Source organism: Solanum dulcamara, chromosome 2, assembly GCF_947179165.1.
Source record: "Solanum dulcamara chromosome 2, daSolDulc1.2, whole genome shotgun sequence".
NCBI lineage: Eukaryota > Viridiplantae > Streptophyta > Magnoliopsida > Solanales > Solanaceae > Solanum > Solanum dulcamara.
The window spans coordinates 6,484,025-6,502,838 of NC_077238.1; the positions used below are offsets into that span (position 1 = coordinate 6,484,025).

Genomic DNA, 18,814 nt, shown 5'->3' on the forward strand with positions numbered 1-18,814 from the left:
CCTCTCTCAAAAGAAGAGAAAATAATGTAGAGGCACACTTGAATTTTCAGAATGATGATAATGAAGCAACTCCCTCAAATAAATATGAAGATATTGAGGCAAATCTTATTATAAAGATGATGCTTTCAAAGGTCTACCAAATATTACTCATTTGGAAGCTGAAGATTTTATTAATGTTGACTAAAGAATTGATCATCTAACTAGGGATAAAATAGTTATTGTTTCTTTATTATGTTTGATATTATGTTGTCCTTCATAAAATGTTTTTTTTAAGGTAGTGCAATTTCTTAAAAGTTTTCTTATGTTGTTAGTTTCTCACGTTCTTATAATGTATCTTTTTGTTTATGAAGAATATGGAAATTCCTCAGTCATCAGTTGGATCCAACATCAATTATGATAAAATGTGTCTTATTGATAGTGCCACAACACACACTATTTTAAGAGATAAGAAATATTTTTCTTATTTAATTATGAAAAAAGTTAATGTTAATACAATATCTGATAGTACAAAATTAATTGAAGGATCTGGAAAAGCTAAAGTTGTACTTGTCGGAGGAATAAATTTAACAATTAATAAAATATTATATTGTAGTGAGTCTCAAAGAAACTTATTAAGTTTCAAGGGCATTCGTCAAAATGGTTATCATATTGAGACTACAAATGATGAAAAGAATGAATATCCTAACATTATTACAATGATGTCGGAAAAAAAGTTTATACTTGAAAAGTTACCCGCTCTTTCATCCGACTTATACTTCACAAGTATTAGCATGGTTGAAACATATGTCATAGTAAACCAAAGGTTTACTAACTCAAATGATTTTATTATTTGGCATGAACGGTTGGGCCATCCCGCCTTTAATATGATGCGCAAAATAATTGAGAGTTCACATGGACACTATTTGAAGAACCAAAAGATTCTTCAATTTAAAGAATTCTCTTGTGCTGCATGTTCTCAAGGCAAATTGATTACTAGACCATCAATAATTAAAGTGAGAAATGAATCCCCAACATTTCTAGAACGTATATAGGGTGATATATGTGGGCCCATTCATCCATTATGTAAACCATTTAAATATTATATGATTTTAATAGATGCATCTACAAAATGGTTATATTTGTGCTTATTATCAACTCGTAATATGACATTTGCAAGATTACTTGCTCAAATAATCAAGTTAAGAGCACAATTTTCAAATTATGCAATAAAGACAATTTGTCTTAATAATGCTGGCGAGTTCACATCTCAAGCATTTAATAATTATAGTTTGTCCACTGGGATAATAGTTGAGCATCCGATTGCTCATGTTCATACTCAAAATGGTCTTGCAAAATCATTGATTAAACGTCTCAAATTAATTGCTAGATCAATGCTTATGAGAACAAAACTTTTCATTTCATTATAGGGTCATGCTATTTTGCATGCAGCAAGCCTTGTGCGGATTAGACCCGCAAGTTATCATAAAATCTACCCATTATAATTGGCTTTTGGATGTGCAGTATATGTTCCATTGCTCCACCACTACACACAAAAATGGGACCCCAAAGAAAATTGGGGATATATGTTGGGTATGAATCTCCTTTTATCATAAAATATTTGAAACCTATGACTGGAGATTTATTTACTGTAAAAAAATTTAATTGTCATTTTGATGAATCAGTATACCCAATATTAAGGGAGAAAATAAAGAACTGAAAAGAGAAATAAATTGGAATGCATTATCACTATCTCATTTAGATCCTCGTACAAATAAATGTGAACTGAAAGTACAAAAGATAATTCATTTGAAAAATATTACAAATCAATTGCCAAATGCATTCACTGACCTATCAAGAGTTACTAAATCTCATATTCCAGCTGCTAATACTCCAATTCGAGTTGATGTCCCAGTAGGACAATTAATTAATGCAAATGAGTCTAAACCACATTTAAACGTGGTAGATCGATCGATTTCAAAGATAAAAATCCTCGAAAAAAAAAGGAGCAAACAATCAAGATGGTCATGATATGAAAGAACCTGCTCAAGAAGAGCGAGGAGACATAACAATTGATAAGACCTTAGAAGAGGTTAAGGCGCCTGAAAATAATAAAGAAATTTTAATAAATTATGTCTCATCAGGAAAAATATGGAACTGAAATAATGTAATTGTCGACAATAGTTTTGTTTATAATGTTGCTATTGAAATAATGCAACAAAATGAGAATCTTGAATCAAAATCTGTCGATGAATGTAGACAGAGGAATGATTGACAAAAATGGAAAGATGCAATTCAAGTTGAATTAGATTCGTTTGAAAAACGCGAAATTTTGGACCGATAGTTCGAACACCTGAAGGTATAAAACTGTGGGGTACAAATGGGTCTTTGTGCGAAAAAGAAATGAGAAAAATGAAGTCATAAGATATAAAGCACGACTTGTGGCACAAGGATTTTTGCAAAGATCCGACATTGATTATATGGAAACATATTCTCCTGTGGTGGATGCAATCACTTTCAAGTATCTTATAAATCTGGCAGTTCATGAAAAACTTGGGATGCATTCTGATGGATGTCGTTACAGCCTATTTATATGGTTCTCTGGATAACGATATTTTTATAAAAATTTCTGAAGGATTTAAAATGCCTAAAATTTATAAAGATTACCGGGAAACTTGTTCAATAAAACTTCAAAAAACTTTATATGGGCTGAAACAATCAGGGCGAATGTGGTACAATCGTCTTAGCAAATATTTGCTAAAAGAAGGATATAAAAATGATCAAATTTGCCCTTGTGTTTTTATGAAAAGTTCTGGATTTGAATTTTTCATAATAGCCGTATATGTTAATGATTTAAATATCATCAGAACTCCTGAAGAACTTTCAAAGGTAGTAAAATATCTAAAAAAGAAATTCGAAATGAAAGACCTCGAAAAGATAAAATTTTGTCTTGATCTATAAATTGAATATTTTGCAAATGGGATATTTGTCTATCAATCAATATATACAAAAAATATTTTAAAGAAGTTTTATATGGATAAAGCATATCTATTGAGTACCCCAATGGTTGTAAGTAGGGCTGAACACGAAAAATCGAAAAACCAAACCAAACCGATAACCAAACCAAATCGGGAAAAAAACCCGATATTTATTTGGTTTGATTTGGTTTGGTTTTTAAATTTAAAAACCGACTATATTTGGTTTGGTTTTGATTTCAAGTCTAAAAAAAATCGAAAAAACCGAACCAAACCGACTTTATATAAACATATTTTAAAAATTAAATTTGTATATATATATGTGTGTGTATTTTAATTTTTTTATGAAAAAAATACAATTTATATTGAATTTTTATATTCTTCATCTTGGCCATGCTTTTGAATTATACTAGATTGGGTCAAAATATTTTGATGGACTTCTAATGAAATGAGTCCATCTTGCATGGTTTGACCCAAAGTAAAAGTAAACAAAATGTGGACTTCATATCATCATTGCTAAGAATAATTATGCTCCTGAGTTTAGTTTTAGGAGTGACTATTCTTGGCAATACTATTTCAAATAAGTTTAAATTCAAATAATGACTAGTGTCTACAAGGTGTTTTAAAAACCGACAAAAACCGAAAAAACGATAAAAACTGACAAAAACCGAATAGTAAAAATCGATATAGTTTGGTTTGGTTTGGTTTGACAATTTGAATAACCGACTCAATTGGTTTGGTTATTTTTTTAAATAAAAACCGATCCAAACCGAACCGTGAGCACCCCTAGTTGTAAGGTTATCTTGATATTAACAAAGATCTGTTTCGACTTCATGAAAATGATAAAGAGCTTATTGGTGCTGAAATACCATATTTTAGTGCAATTGGTGCATTAATGTATCTTGCCAACAATTCTATACCAGATATAGCTTTCTCTAGCTTGTTATCAAGATTTAGTTCTTCTCCAATACAAAGACACTGGAATGGAATTAAGCATATATTCAGATACTTCCGAGGAACCATTGATATGGGATTGTTTTACTCAAATGAATCCACGTCACAATTGATTGGTTACGCGGATGCAAAATATTTGTCTGATCCCCATAAAGGTCGATCGCAAACAAACTATTTATTTACATGTGGTGGTACAGCTATATCATGGCGTTCAACAAAGCAAACTATAGTTGCCACTTCCTCAAATCATGCAGAGATAATAGTCATCCATGAAGTAAGTCGAGAATGCGTTTGGTTAAGATCAATAACTCAACACGTTCAAGATAGATGTCCAACAAGTTCATTTAAGTGACAATTTAGCAGATATGTTTACCAAGGCATTGCCGACTTCAACCTTTGAGAAAATGAGATACAAAATTGGAATACGTCGTCTTCGAGATACTAAGTGATGTTTTCATCAGGGGAAGTAAAATACGCGCTGTACTCTTTTTTCCTTAGTCAAGTTTTTGTCCCATTGGGTTTTTCTGATAAGGTTTTTAATGAGCAGCACTCAAGGCGTATTATCAGATGTGTGTACTCTTTTTCTTCACTAGGCTTTTTTCCACTAGATTTTTCCTAGTAAGGTTTTAACGAGGCACACCATTTATGAATGTTCACGATAACTATGTAAATTATTTCTTGTAAAGTTCTTAATGAGGCACATTTCACGTGGACATCCAAGGAGGAGTGTTATGGAGCAAGTGGATTATTCTTATCATGTGGGGCCCACTTAAAAGTGGGTAAGATGGGCAAGTTGCCCACTTGGTCTTCTCTACTTTGATGGCTATAAAAATGTCTTCTCTTCTCAAATGTAAAATGCGAGACATACGAAATTCTCCTCTGTTCTCCTTTCTTTTTTCTTACTTTCTCTTCTATATTTTGTTAAGCTAGTGTATTTTATAACAAATTTGATGTTAAATTCTTTTTTATTAAAATAATTGAGTTTAATTGTGTGGTGTAAAATTGTTTAAGCAATTTATTTATAAATTAAAAAAATAGCACAACAAATGTCCAAATTTGAGTCTAAAACGTGGGCACTAGTAGCCAGAATTATCCAGACTGTTTTCATCTATGTAGATTCCCTTATGCTCCACGGCAACTCTTTAAGTCGTCGGGGCTGCAACTAATTTCACGCCACATTTTAATATAACAAATATATTTAAACATTTATCTGTATATCTAAAAATCTTAATCGTTATTATCTACTCGTTCGATTTTATTGAGATTTATCGACATTTTATTGATGTTGCTTCGTCCGAGATCACCATACATACAGCATACACTTTATATATATTTTACGGACAATTAACTTCCTGTAAAGTTGACCAATACGGTGCGCATACAGATTGAAAATCCATATATTGAATCTAATTAGCCTCAAATATAGTTAATGTCTTTACGTATATTTAATTGTTGTTTTGAAACATACATACAATTACGATTAAAAATTGCATCTGCATAATTTTAATTATAATTAAATTTTATTTGTAAGTGGATACAATATATTTTACTAAATTACAAAAGAAAAATATTGCAACATTGTGGGGGAAATCCCACTACATTTTATTCAGGTCATTTTTCATCCGATTGTACTAAATTATTTGTTCTATAAGATAAATTCGGATTATTATTTTTTAAATATAAGATTTCCATTCATAAAAAGGGAACACCGAATATCATATAAGTATAATAATACTAATTACCAAATTATAACTTCAATTAACTAGTGTTATTTTATTTATGAGTTTAAATTCAGCAACCTCCGGTAGTTATTAAAAATATTTACCACAACAACTCTCTTAAAACTAGATGTAATTTGATTTTAACAAGTGAGACTAAATGTAGAAGCATATTTAAATTTTAAATTTTATGAGTTTAAATATCATTGAATCTATTGATCATTTGAGTTATTGGGTTCATAATTTAATAGTTATAGATATTTAATATACTTTCTTAAATGTACAATATTTCAGTTAAAGCTATTAAATTTGATCAAATTCATAATTATACTATATATTCGCCCTTAATTAGCAAGTAAAAAATAAAAGAATAATCGAATTATAGTAATTTTGTCAAGTTCTTTATACTATTATATAATTAGGCATTGATTTGATTCCTAAGAATGAAAAATATTTTGGATCCTCTTTCAATAATATAAATTCAAATTAATCTAAATTTTAAATCTAGTAAAAGATTAGGTAAAAAAATTTAAAATAATGCACTTACTCTTAGGAATAATATCCAAATAAATATTTAAATATTGCCTCAATTGGTAAGTAAACACTTCAATATTAAGTATGCATATCTAAACATCTTAACTAATATCTATTCTGTCAATTAAATATTCCAACTTATAAAATAATTACTAAGATTACTTTTAAAATTTATGTGCCATATTAATATCAAGTATATATAAAATAAAATAAAAATATTTACTTATCAATTGAGATTAAATTAAAATATCTAGACGTGCACATTGAAAATAAAATATGTACTTGTTAAGTAGAGTCTAAATTTACATATTATATTTTTATGTGTTAAACTTGTATATTGTGTCATGTGTCAAGACAAAAGAACAAAAAAATATTGTGTCTAATATGATGATTTAAATAACAAAAAGGTTGAGAGAGAAAATAAAAATAAAAAGTTGAAAATGAGCAAATGTGCAAAGCCTCTATTTTCGTATGTAGAAGCGTGGACTTTCTAGTTTCTACTGTGAAAGTTTGTTCAGATCCTATACACAACTTTCTGTTTAATTTCTTTTTTCTAAATTGGAGAGTAAACTTCAATTATCAAATCTCAACACAAACATCCATTTTTTTTCAATAATAAACAAGAAATGAGAAATTAATTTTCTACATATTTGTGTGGAAAGTGAATTTTTTTTTTAAAATAAAATTCTATCAAAAATTATGGCCGAAAATGAAGGATCATCATCTTCTGCAACGTCGAGAGGTCAATTACTGCGTCCAACTATTACTTTACCACCGAGAAATTCTATGGAGAGTCTATTTTCCGGCGGGTCAACTGGTATTAGCCCGGGTCCGATGACCCTTGTATCCAGTTTCTTCTCCGATAACGATCCGGATTCTGAGTGTCGTTCATTTTCTCAGCTTCTCGCCGGTGCAATGACACCTCCGGCGGGATTTCCGGGTGCTAGACCGGGTTTCCCGCCACTTCCGCCACCATCTACGGCGGCGATATCTCAGACGCCGACGACGTTTACTGTACCACCTGGATTGAGCCCAACTAGTTTGTTTGATGGATTCTTCTCACCTGGCCAGGTAACTTAATTAAAGTTCATGACTTTATTTTCCGATTTATAGATTATAGCTTCAAACCTTTAGGTTTTTAGCACGAGCACAATACACTTCTTAAATTATGGATTCATATTTTCAAAATTTTAGTGTTTGGTACATATATCTGAGGTGTGCACGAGTTGACCTGGACACGACATCATTAAAGAAACGATTTGTGGATTTGCAAGTCTTGAAGGGTTAGATTGGTTTTGAGGTATTTAGTTGTCAAGAGGGAATACTACAACAATATATCCGGTATAATTCCACAAGTAAGGTTATGGGAGGACAGAATGTATGCCCACCCTGGGGTAGAGAGGTTGTTTATGACAGACTGACTCAAAAGGAATGAAAACGAAATATGTTAAGTTGTTAAGATGGAACAGAATCCAATAATTGTTACCATATTAGTAACTAGTTTTTGGTTTTAATTGCTGAATCTTTATGTATATACTAATTAAGTTGTTTTAGCATTATTGGTTGATTTTAATAGTTTGTTAGCATAGCAACAGTCATGACGGGTGGATGGTAAGATTGGTGTGTGTCTTATTTTCCCGGAAGAATCTACTGTAAGTGGCAGTGATTTTTAAGGCACTGTAGTGGCATACTGGATCTGGGAAAAAGAATTATTTCCTAAAAGCCTTGAACTTTATTGCCAAAAGTGCATTTCCTTTATATCTGGAGTGCGCCTTTTGTTGTTCCTTGAATAAGGTATCTGACTCAAATGAGAGAATCAGAGTAATGATCTTCATTATCAGTTCATTTAATTGAAGCATATCACCGTCCGGCCTCTTTCTTTTCTTTATTTTAGGACGTGCTTTAATCCTTTGAGTTACATGTCCACCCCACCTCCGCTGGATCTATACCTAGGAGATCCGAAAAATATAAGAACCTTTCCTCTCTCCAGCCATTTATGTGTAAGAAAGAAACGGAACCACAAATTATTACTCCCTTCTTTGTTTTCTTAAACTACGTGTCAAGTCAAATTAGGTTATTCTTTTTGAAACGGAGGGAGTATTTTTTATACATCTAGGTCTAATATCTCATCAATCATCATTGTAGAATGAAATAGTCGAGACTAGTCTAATATTAGTCAGCCTTAGAAAATCAGTGTCACTCTCAGCTATAGAGACCCGAAGTAGGAAATAAAAATGAACTCTTCTATTTGTGATCGAATCAGGACACTTTATGTTCTAAAGATGGGGATTGGACCCACACATGGTAGATTAAAGCTGACAGCAACACTTCTACTTGGCTATATTTGCCCTTACCCATGAACAAGTTGAAGTCTATATATGTACAGATCCTTCTTGAGCTCCTCTATGACTTCTATCAAATAGAAATTTTATCGAGTGGTATAGTTGAGATTATGGTATTTCTCGACGGAAGCAAAAAAAATATAAAAGCTTCATGGACATTGTACTAACTTTCTATGATTCATCAAGTTGCTATTTGAATACCGGCTGGAGATATGTACATAGAGACAGATATATGAAAGTAAACCAGACCATCCCATTTTCCCCCTAATTGACCTACAGGAATTCACGTTAAAAACCACTTTTGGTCCCATCTAGTGCCAGTCATATTACACTGGGAGTAATTGGAAGAAAAGGAATTGTTGGCCTCACATGGACTGATACAGAGAAAGACAACAGGAACTACTGATGTAATGTCTTGCAGAAGTGTTCATTTTTGTTTATGTTTGTTTGTTAGGGAGGCATTTGGTTTTTAAATGCAAATGCATGAATAAAGTGGATTTTTCTGTGGACAAACATCATCTCTATCTGCCCTTGTTATTATTACACTGTCATCTGCACCCATCCAGCAAGTAAAAAAAATGGAGAGAGAGAGAACATCTTCACGGGCCTTTTATTTTCTTTCTTTCTTAAAATAAATATCTAAACATCGTATTCGTCTAGAAGAAAACCTCGGTCATGAAATAAAAGAGAAGGCAGACAGTAAGGAGTTTGACTTTTTTAACAAGCAGTTATGTTAATTGAGTTTTAGTAATTAACACTGCTCTATTAGAAATCTCCTGATGATAGTAAATGTTCTATATTTGGCATTGCACTGTTAATTTGATGGAAGAAAGTTACACGGGAAGAAAATTTCTATTTCTAATAGCTCAGAAGAAAGGAGAAGATTTGAACATTCAAGACCATTCTTGTGGTTGCAAATTGGAAAGTAATGTCCATGCCAAAGACGATTTCGGGTGCTACGGGCTTTTCCAGTCCTGTGTAATGAGAATTGTATAGGTGATGTTTGATACCTTACGAAACTTCCCTTGGAGGTTCGAGATAACATATGATGTCGTGACTCTGATTCTTCTAAGGATTCATTGAGACTTGATTACTGGACTAATTGGGAAGATCATGTTTCTCCAGATAGATTAACATGTACAATAGTTGTTTCCTCTCTGCTATTTTGACACTGCACTAGCAACTAAACTATGCGGAGATCACTCTGTTTATTAGTTTCTGGTACATGTGAAATGATATTGCTATTAGTTTAATTTGACTTTGCTTGTCCAAAGTTAGTTATGCATCTTCATTTGACAGGGCCCTTTTGGAATGTCACATCAGCAAGTGCTTGCTCAACTTACAGCGCAGGCATCCCAGTCTCAGTCTCAAATGCACATTCAACCTAACTATCAATCTTCTGCAACGGCAGCTGCACCATCAATGTCACAGTTCCAGTCCTTAACATCAAATGCAGCAGCAAACCAACAGATACCTCCCGCCATGGATCCTAACATCATGAAAGAGTCATCAGATGTTTCCCTATCTGATCAGAGGTCAGAACCTGCTTCCTTCACTGTTGACAAACCTGCTGATGATGGCTACAACTGGCGAAAGTATGGGCAGAAGCAGGTCAAGGGAAGTGAATATCCTCGTAGCTATTACAAGTGTACACATCCAAATTGTCCAGTCAAGAAGAAGGTTGAGCGCTCCCTAGATGGCCAGGTGACTGAGATTATATATAAGGGCCAACACAACCATCAGCCACCTCAAGCTAGTAAGCGTTCAAAAGAAAATGGAAATCCAAATGGAAACTATAATCTGCAGGGGGCCTATGAGCTCAGCTCAGAGGGTCTGAATGGAAATTTTAACAAACTCAAGGAGGGTGAACCTTCCTACTCATTAAGAATGAAGGATCAAGAATCAAGCCAAGCAAATGACCAGACCTCCGGCTCAAGTGACAGTGAAGAAGTGGGTAATGCTGAGACTAGAGTGGATGGAAGGGACATTGACGAACGGGAATCAAAGCGGAGGTACTTCCGTTCACTCTTAGCATTATTTTTTGTGATTGTTTTTGCTTCCGTGTTTATTTTTACAGAAATTCTTCTCTAACGTATCTGTACTTTGCAGGGCTGTAGAAGTACAAAGTTCAGAGGCAGCTTGTTCTCACCGGACTGTTGCAGAACCTAGGATCATTGTTCAAACAACCAGTGAAGTTGATCTATTGGATGATGGTTATAGGTGGCGGAAATATGGCCAGAAGGTTGTTAAAGGAAACCCTTATCCAAGGTAAAATGTCCGCCTTATTTTACTTCCTTATTGTCAATGAACAACTCTGTGATATGGAATCACCTATCCATTTGGTGTGTTCAGCTTGTTTGGAGAGGGGAATTTGACGAATTCCACGATAAGAAGAAATCAAAATTAATCGTTCGATGTTTGCTCGTTCTCGACTCTTCAATTCCCAATGAACAATATGATCTTGACATATCATTTGAACAAATTTGATACCTAGTTTATTCTTTTATCTTTATGTTTCCACTAATACCTAATCGATAACGAACCTAAATGGCTTTTTTAGGTCCAATTCCATCAATTTTGTTGATAAAAGTGAACCTTAAATATAAACTTCAGTTGTAGAGCCTTCGTGTTTACATTTGCCTTCCTATTTATACCATATTTTTACAATAACCTTGATAACTTTTGACTTCCATTGCATTTAACCACCAGTGTCATATATCTTAGTCGCTATGACCTTCTTTTTGCAGCATTTATTTTGAACTCTTTATGTTTCAAATGAAGTGCTGCAGTATCACTTTGCCTCTGTATGCCAGTATCGAATTAGCCAGCTGCCTTGTTATTTTGCTTGCCATGATTTTTACATGTCATGTTATTTCCGCAGAAGCTATTACAAATGTACCAGCCAGGGATGTAATGTAAGAAAGCATGTTGAAAGGGCTGCAACTGACCCTAAAGCAGTCATAACAACATATGAAGGTAAACATAATCATGATGTACCTGCAGCCAGGAATAGTAGCCACAATACAGCCAATAATTCTATGTCACAATTGAGGCCACACAACCTTGTGGTTGATAAACCAGCTGCAATGCGAAGAGCGGACTTCCAGAGCAATGAACAACAACCTATAGCGCTTTTACGATTCAAAGAAGAACAAATTACATGATTTGTCAAAGCTTCATTCCAGCATGGTAATCGACAGGCAGCCAGTGGAGGGCTGTAACTTATTTTACTGGATGGTTCTATTTCTCGCGTTTGCAATGTTGATGATGGTCTCTCCCAACAAGCATGAATTAAAAATGGTACAGAATTTGTGTTGACACGAAATAATAGGTAAGGAAGGAGTGATTTGAATATGAAATTGTTTGTAAATGTTCTCAAAAAGGGCATAGGGTTGTTAGCTATGGTATTTCTATATGCATTCTTTCTGTAAATGCTTCTATATTCCAACATGTCTTGGTCTTTTATCTTGTAATCGTTTTATAATTAGGCCTTTCATCTGAATCTGAATGATGGCGCATTAAGTTTTTGGACAATTTTCTTTCTGTTATGAATTTTATGATTCTTAATATTTTATTTAGTAGGGTTGAATTTGCTTCAATCTAAAATGAGTTGGTAAAATATTAGTATGTGTTTGTTTTTTTAAGGTGGGGGTCTTTCGGAAACAGCCGCCCTACCTTTTAAGGTGGGGGTTAGGTCTGCGTACACTCTACCCTCCCCAGACCCCACATGGTGGGATCACACTGGGTTCGTTGTTGTTGTTGTTGTTGTTGTTTGTTTTTTTAAAATCAATTTTTTCGTCTAGATTTTAACTAGCTGATTCTAAGGTCATCTAGTTGTTTGGTTTGCTTAACAGGAAACTAAAAGTTTGTTTGGATGACTTGAAATTTCATGACATGTTATTTTCCAAAGATGGGATTGAAAAGTGGTCAATGAACATTATTTCTATCGAGGATCATTTGAGATAACCAAGAGGGGACTTTCCTTCAAAGCTGATGTGGCCTATTATATTTTGAAGCAAATTCAACCTCCACTTTTTGTCAATATGGAGAACAATTGAGGCTCCACTAACTTGAAATTGAAATAAATTATAAATAAATTTTTCAACTTGAAATATCTTCATGGTGTGAGTCATTGCTACAGAAAGGGAAACCAAGTGGTTAGACTTTCTTGCAAAATTGGCTTCCGAATCTTCGCAAAATATCATGTTCCACTCCTTCAGCCAGCTTCCAAGACAAGCTAAGGGACTGGTTCAACTCAACAAGAGGCAAATGCCCAGCATTAGAACAAAAGCTAATAAGGCAAACTTCTACACTAACTAGTTAATCTGTACATAGTTGTTGAGCCAGAAAATTGTAACTTTTGTGCTTTCTAGTATTTCGATGATATTATATCACCACTTTTTTTGGCTTGACAATGTTGTATTTGAGGTTCAGCACAGTCCCCTTTGCCCCTTTTTGCTGAATACAAGTACGACCCAAATTTTAATCTGGGTGATTGAAATTTTTTTTAAAAAAATCCACTTCTTGTCTGATTTTCATTTAAGAAGTTCTAAACTTTTTTGACATTGTGCCATTCTTGATACCAAAAAAAAAATGATGTAATTGTTACATTTTAGAATTCATAGTCTCTTTTCTTTAGTGCAAAAATATTTACAACTATTGGTCCAGCCCTCAAATCATTTCAATTATCATCATACAGGAGTTATAAGTTGAGGTATCTGGCCACAATTTACAAAATCAATTTTGTTTAATTGAACACAGCACAAAACTCTCTCTGGCAGCTCCTCTTGTTTCTGTGCCTGCATTATAATCCAAATATATCTCAGATCAAGAACAAAATCAAGGTACAAAAATGATGCACTTTTTTTTTTTGAATTAATGGCCAAAAACACAGGTAAACTATCACTTTTTTTGCGAGTTTCACACTTCAACTATCAGTTGTTCTCTTTTCTTACCTGAACTATAACCATCTATGTATTAAAATACATCTAGCTAAGTAGATGATGATAGTTCAGATAGAAAAAACGAACAACTGATAGTTACCTAATCAGCTTCGAGGTATGTTTTAGTAAATTGATAGTGATAGTTTAGGTAGGACAAAAGGACCAACTGATAGTTGAGATGTGAAACTTGCGAAAAGTGATAAGTCAAGTGAGTTTTTGACCATTAACTCCTTGTTTTTGTTTGGAGGAAAGGGGAAGCGGGGAGATGCCATGAAACAAGGTAAAATTGAGATCATAAGGAATTTTTCAAATATGTTAAAAATTCAAAGTTCCTCTTCCTCCTATCCGGTAGGTAATTTGCTAATAAAGGTTACCAAAAAGTTTGCAGTATAGAGAATGAAAATTATGATCTTTAATAGGAGGGCAGGAAAAATAGATTATGATCTTTAATAGGAGGGCAGGAAAAATAGTCAAAACTTATGATAACTATACCTGAATTGTTAATCCAAGATCAAGAATTCCATGTTTCAACCGTTCTCGGAATGCATCAAATCCTTTCCTGGAAATGTAGCTGAATCGATGAACATCCAAGTCTATTTCGAAGTAGTTGTCTCCCTGCACAAAAATCATCCGTAAGATTCGAAAAAAAATGTTTCAAATATTTCAGGTAATTAGTATTATGAGAATTTTAAAGTAAACTCCCTTCTTCTCAAATTAGTTGTCATGTTTTGATTCTCGAAAATCAATTATTTTAAAATGTTGGTCAGAGTTCATGTAGTCCCAGAATCACCATTTGGCAGGGCTACTAGGACTTGGGTCTCTCTCTTGACTCTCGAAAAGTGAAACATGACAAGTATTTTGGGAACAGAGGGAGTAATGCTCACTTTAATTCTTAAACAAGCTACTGTCAACTGACATTTCACTATATGCAAGATGTATCAGTACACCTATATTGCTCGAATTCTTCAAAAAAAGTCATTGTGTACATGTTGGATCCTCCAAAAGTAGTTCATTAATTAGGATCCGACATGGATGCAGCAAATATTTTTGCAAATCCCGAGAAGCATAGATGTGCCAAGCACTCTCGAAAACTAAGATAAAACAATCAAGGAGCAATAAAAATCTCGAAGATACTAATGAGATTATAAGCCAATATTCAAGAAGTGATTTGGAAACAATCATCTATGAGATCCCAGCGAAGAAATGATTCTAGAATGTGAAACAATTACCTCGTAGAAAGCATGTTGAGGACGCGAAAGCACTGGTTTTTCATTATAAGCGTGTAAAAGCTTTTTCTCCGCGGGATTTAGATGAAGGTCTTCAGGATTGGCTAGACCAACCATAATTTTGAGTCTTTCTCTAAAAGGAACTGTTGATTCCTTTGCAAAACCCTTTACGGTTTCCGTTTCATCCTTTACAAATCTCTGAAATAAGAACGAGTAGAAACAGATCAATTCATGTAATCCAGATGACAGAAAGTAGTATTCAAGAAAATGAAAATAGGAAGAACAGGTCTATTACCTTTATACTGTCTCGAAATTGTGGAGAAACATCTTTTTCGAAATTTTCTGATACTTTGAAATACAGTACAAGGCTCATTCCCTCCCCGTCGTTGTCCCCAAGGAACATCGAAGTAGGGTAACTAGGCAGCTGCAATAACAAAATCCGCAATGTTAACGAATCATTTTTCCAAACAAAAAAAAAACAACTACCCTGAGTCCTACGCAAGTTGGGTCGCCTACATGAATCCTCACTGTTTATGTCGCTCAATTTAAGCCTATCTCGGTCTAAAAACAATAATAATGAAATCAATAATGGAGCCGTAGTTCATGCACTTAATCCCAACCAACAGAATAAATGTTTCACGCTGTCAAGAAACCATCACAAATGCCAAGTTTTATGTATAAGGACCTGTATATTGACGACGAGCAATGATGGAACTTTTTCATGTGGCTCTACAAAGGGAAGCTCAAGATGCCGCGCAATGTGAGATATCTTCCGCGGACAAACAAATAAATCAACACCAATAGGTACATAAGGGCAACAATTTGTGGCAGGAAATTTCCTCTTATCTCTGCATTTTGAGAAATATAAAAGTCTTATAAGCTTGAATGCAGAGCAAAACAAGCATTGTACACAATGTAGATAAGACCAATAAATAATGTAACCATAGTAACATGCCTGAAGTAATTCACGCCACGAAGCTTAAATACGGAAGGTGAAACCGGACTCCAACATCCTTGAGTCTGCTTCACATCATTGGAATGTGGAATAAGAAATCCTGCTCTTGGATGATACAATAATCTTCTTGAAGGACCTGGATTTTTTGATTTCTTCATAAGGTCCTTTATATTTTGAAAGTATACAAATCTTAAATATCCAGATGAATATTAAGTTTTAATTCAGCACAATGTTAATTTTCAGAAACATTACATTTTGAAAGAATGCGCAGACTATGCATTAGTATTTGCAGTGACACTTACAAAACTCAGTCGTCGTGTCTCCATCATGTAGTATCTTACTAACAGCAAGTGTTACAACTGATAACTTCCTTCTTTGAGATGTCAAACTTGGATCCTCCACAACGTTGGTCCTCTTAGTAAAATTTCCATCCACCTGAATCAAACATCGAGAATCAACGAATCATTGACTTGTAAACCTTACCAAAGACATTAAGCAAAACATTTCATCTTGGCCCTCCATAATTCTAGGGTCACTTACACATGATATATCATTGTAGTTGATGGTATCATAAAAGTTTGAGTTGCTTTCGATTTGACTTTGATGATCTAATGCGCTCCCAGCAGCAACAACGAGTGAAGGACAAATTTCTGAAAGCAAAAGTACAAAGAAAAATTCAAAAACATCTTCTTTTGGTTAATAACTGTTGGCATTTGGATTAGGACTTGTCGATTACCTCCAAGAACACTAGTGAAGTCTTCGTCTGAATCAGAATCAAAGACACTACAAGAATCAAACCATGCTTCCTCTTGGCTTAATCCTGTAAATTAAAAAAAATCTTCGGAAATTAAACACTTTTAAAACCATTTAAAATACTAAACTTTCCTTAGCATTTAACTCCTATAACCAAATTAAATGGCTACTAACTTTTAAGGCCTATTAGAAGTATCCATACCGGTTACATCAACTTGATGATAGTTTTGGGAATGATGAAATGCTGGACTTGACGCCCTGCTCTCGTAGTCTATTGTGACAAACTCACAAACATCAACGTCTCTTGCATACTCTCCTGCACCAGTAAGTTGCTCAATCGGTGCAACAGAAACAGAAGATGGTGCCTTTCTTCGAAACCTACGAGTCTTGGGAATGTACTTTGTTTTTAACTTTATCTTCTTAGAAGGATTCGACACACATCCACCCATATCTCAAGACTAATAAGTTCAAAAACTCCAAGAAAATACTCCCTTCCTTCTTTTGCATATGTCAACCGAAAACTGCAAGAATATAGCATTCAAAAACACCAATAAAGACACTTTAGATATGAGCAAAACAAACATGAATCAAAAAAGGTGTAAAGTACCAATCATTCATTACTTTACATGCCAAAAAAGATGGCAAAATCAACTTCTCAAAGCATTCCTAAAGAGAACAAAAGGCTTAAATGACCATGTATGAAGGAGAGTGACAAATAACCAATACACATACAAGGCAATATTTGGATGTTGATTGTTAGGAAGATGAAAAAAAATATTTTTCTATAACCATGGTATCCAGGCCAGCTTGCGTTCCCCTCGACTAATTCCACGGGATACCTGCTACCTCCCACCAGCACAGGTACCATATAACTCTATTCCCGAGACTTGGACAGATGGGGGAAAATCCAACATTTTGAATCAGATAAAAATATTTTGGCAATCAAATTTGGTGATTGAGATGATCTTTGGGAGGATCAGATAAAGACTATGTTATAGTTCCAAGTAGGATTTTAATCATACATACAACCTTCATTTTCCAACAGAATTTTTTTTTAAAAAAGAGGAGATTTTGATAACCTCCAAATCAAGAAAATAAGGAAACATCTCAAGATTGAAACAGTAAAACAAGAAGTCAGCAAAACAACAATAACATACTCAGTGTAAATCCACAAGTAGGGAGTGGGGGGTAAGACGTAGGCAGACCTTCCGATAAACCTTCGATTGAAAAGAAGTGTAATCAACATAGGATAAAAAGAAAAATAACGACAATCAAATAACAAGATAAATAAAGAAGTCAGCAGAAGTCCTTTATAAAACAAAAATGTTACTACTATTAAATAGTTTGTTGTAATGGCTAAAAGGGTCTCAATCAGACACCAGAATGATAGTATAAAATAACAATGACAAAAGAGATTACCTAAATCATTTAAGAGATAATGACAATCCAATTTGTAATTCATGGACAAATAAAAATAATATCTTTATATTCAGAGAAAGAGAGAGATATAGTACAAAAAATTAAGTAAAAATGGAAATTTCTTGAAATGTCATATTTTGGAAATAAAGCAATATTTTTTGGCATGCATCGAAGAAAACATAGCTGTAGGTCAACTAGAATTAAAAAAAGTTGTCTTCATATAAGAACAAAGTATATAAGAAGAAATAAACAAGCTGGACACTTGCATAATCATAAAAACCAATCAATATCAAAAAGCAAATGAAAAGTCAACAACATAATATCTCGTATAATTGAGGTTTGAGAAGGCTAAAATGTACACAAAAAGACCTTAGTCCTATCCTTAAGTTGTTTCCGATAAATCCTCAATTTAAAATAAAATAAAATATTATAATCAAAGTAGAATAGAAAAAAAATGAACAACAACAATAAAAATGAAACCAAAGATGGAAAAATATTGATATTGTGCATTGATATCAAAAAAATGTGGAGTATTCACGCCGTGTAAGGCCTATTTAAAAGAAAAAGGCCATTTAAAAGAAAAATGCTTTGTAACAAGATATTTCTCATATTCTAAGCTCGAATTCAAGACCCGAATATGAAGGGATATCTTATCAATCCCAACACGACTGTTATTGGTGCATGAATTATATTTACTTGTAAAGAGAAGTCCACAAAAATCAAAGGAATTAAAGAGAACTAATTATAAGATTGTAAGAAGAAAGTGATCAAGAGAGAAATGAAGGGACTTACTCTTCCAATGTTCACTTGCTAATTCCAAATTAAAGTTCATTTTATTTATGTTCTCATTTGTACTTCATATATAGCTAACTACTATGCCCCCACCACCACCACCACTCCCACCAAAAAAAAAATAAGGTAAAGGGGTCCCACATAATACACAAAAATGGATGAAACTCTAATTATTTTATTTGTTGTCTCCTTTAAAAAGGATATTGATTTTTTTTTGTTCTGATCTA

The 18,814-nt window shown here is 33.6% G+C and overlaps 2 protein-coding genes across 2 annotated transcripts; one reads left to right on the top strand and one right to left on the bottom strand.

Annotated features, from left to right (window-relative positions):
- The first annotated feature begins 6,587 nt into the window (after positions 1 to 6,587).
- On the top strand, positions 6,588 to 12,051 carry LOC129880129 (probable WRKY transcription factor 4). The gene is made up of 4 exons (XM_055954020.1): positions 6,588 to 7,228; positions 9,799 to 10,511; positions 10,609 to 10,767; positions 11,381 to 12,051. Exons 1-4 carry the CDS (start codon positions 6,857 to 6,859, stop codon positions 11,661 to 11,663), a joined length of 1,527 nt encoding a protein of 508 aa, XP_055809995.1. The 5' UTR covers positions 6,588 to 6,856; the 3' UTR covers positions 11,664 to 12,051.
- Positions 12,052 to 12,613: 562 nt separating this feature from the next.
- On the bottom strand, positions 12,614 to 18,608 carry LOC129874800 (uncharacterized). The gene is made up of 11 exons (XM_055950163.1): positions 18,588 to 18,608; positions 16,579 to 16,897; positions 16,360 to 16,443; positions 16,164 to 16,273; positions 15,926 to 16,058; positions 15,624 to 15,759; positions 15,354 to 15,516; positions 14,964 to 15,092; positions 14,672 to 14,866; positions 13,935 to 14,057; positions 12,614 to 13,298 (listed from the first exon to the last, which is right to left on the bottom strand). The coding sequence occupies exons 2-11, from the start codon at positions 16,823 to 16,825 to the stop codon at positions 13,191 to 13,193; spliced, it is 1,428 nt and encodes a 475-aa protein (XP_055806138.1). The 5' UTR covers positions 16,826 to 16,897; positions 18,588 to 18,608; the 3' UTR covers positions 12,614 to 13,190.
- Positions 18,609 to 18,814: the final 206 nt, after the last annotated feature.

Coding starts and splice junctions, on each gene's coding strand:
- LOC129880129 (XM_055954020.1), top strand. CDS start 6,857: ATGGCCGAAAATGAAGGATCATCATCTTCTGCAACGTCGAGAGGTCAA. Junction 7,229..9,798: donor GATTCTTCTCACCTGGCCAG/GTAACTTAATTA, acceptor TTCATTTGACAG/GGCCCTTTTGGAATGTCACA. Junction 10,512..10,608: donor GAACGGGAATCAAAGCGGAG/GTACTTCCGTTC, acceptor TGTACTTTGCAG/GGCTGTAGAAGTACAAAGTT.
- LOC129874800 (XM_055950163.1), bottom strand. CDS start 16,825: ATGGGTGGATGTGTGTCGAATCCTTCTAAGAAGATAAAGTTAAAAACA. Junction 15,760..15,925: donor AGACACGACGACTGAGTTTT/GTAAGTGTCACT, acceptor CAAAAAATCCAG/GTCCTTCAAGAAGATTATTG. Junction 14,058..14,671: donor CTCAACATGCTTTCTACGAG/GTAATTGTTTCA, acceptor ATTTTTGTGCAG/GGAGACAACTACTTCGAAAT.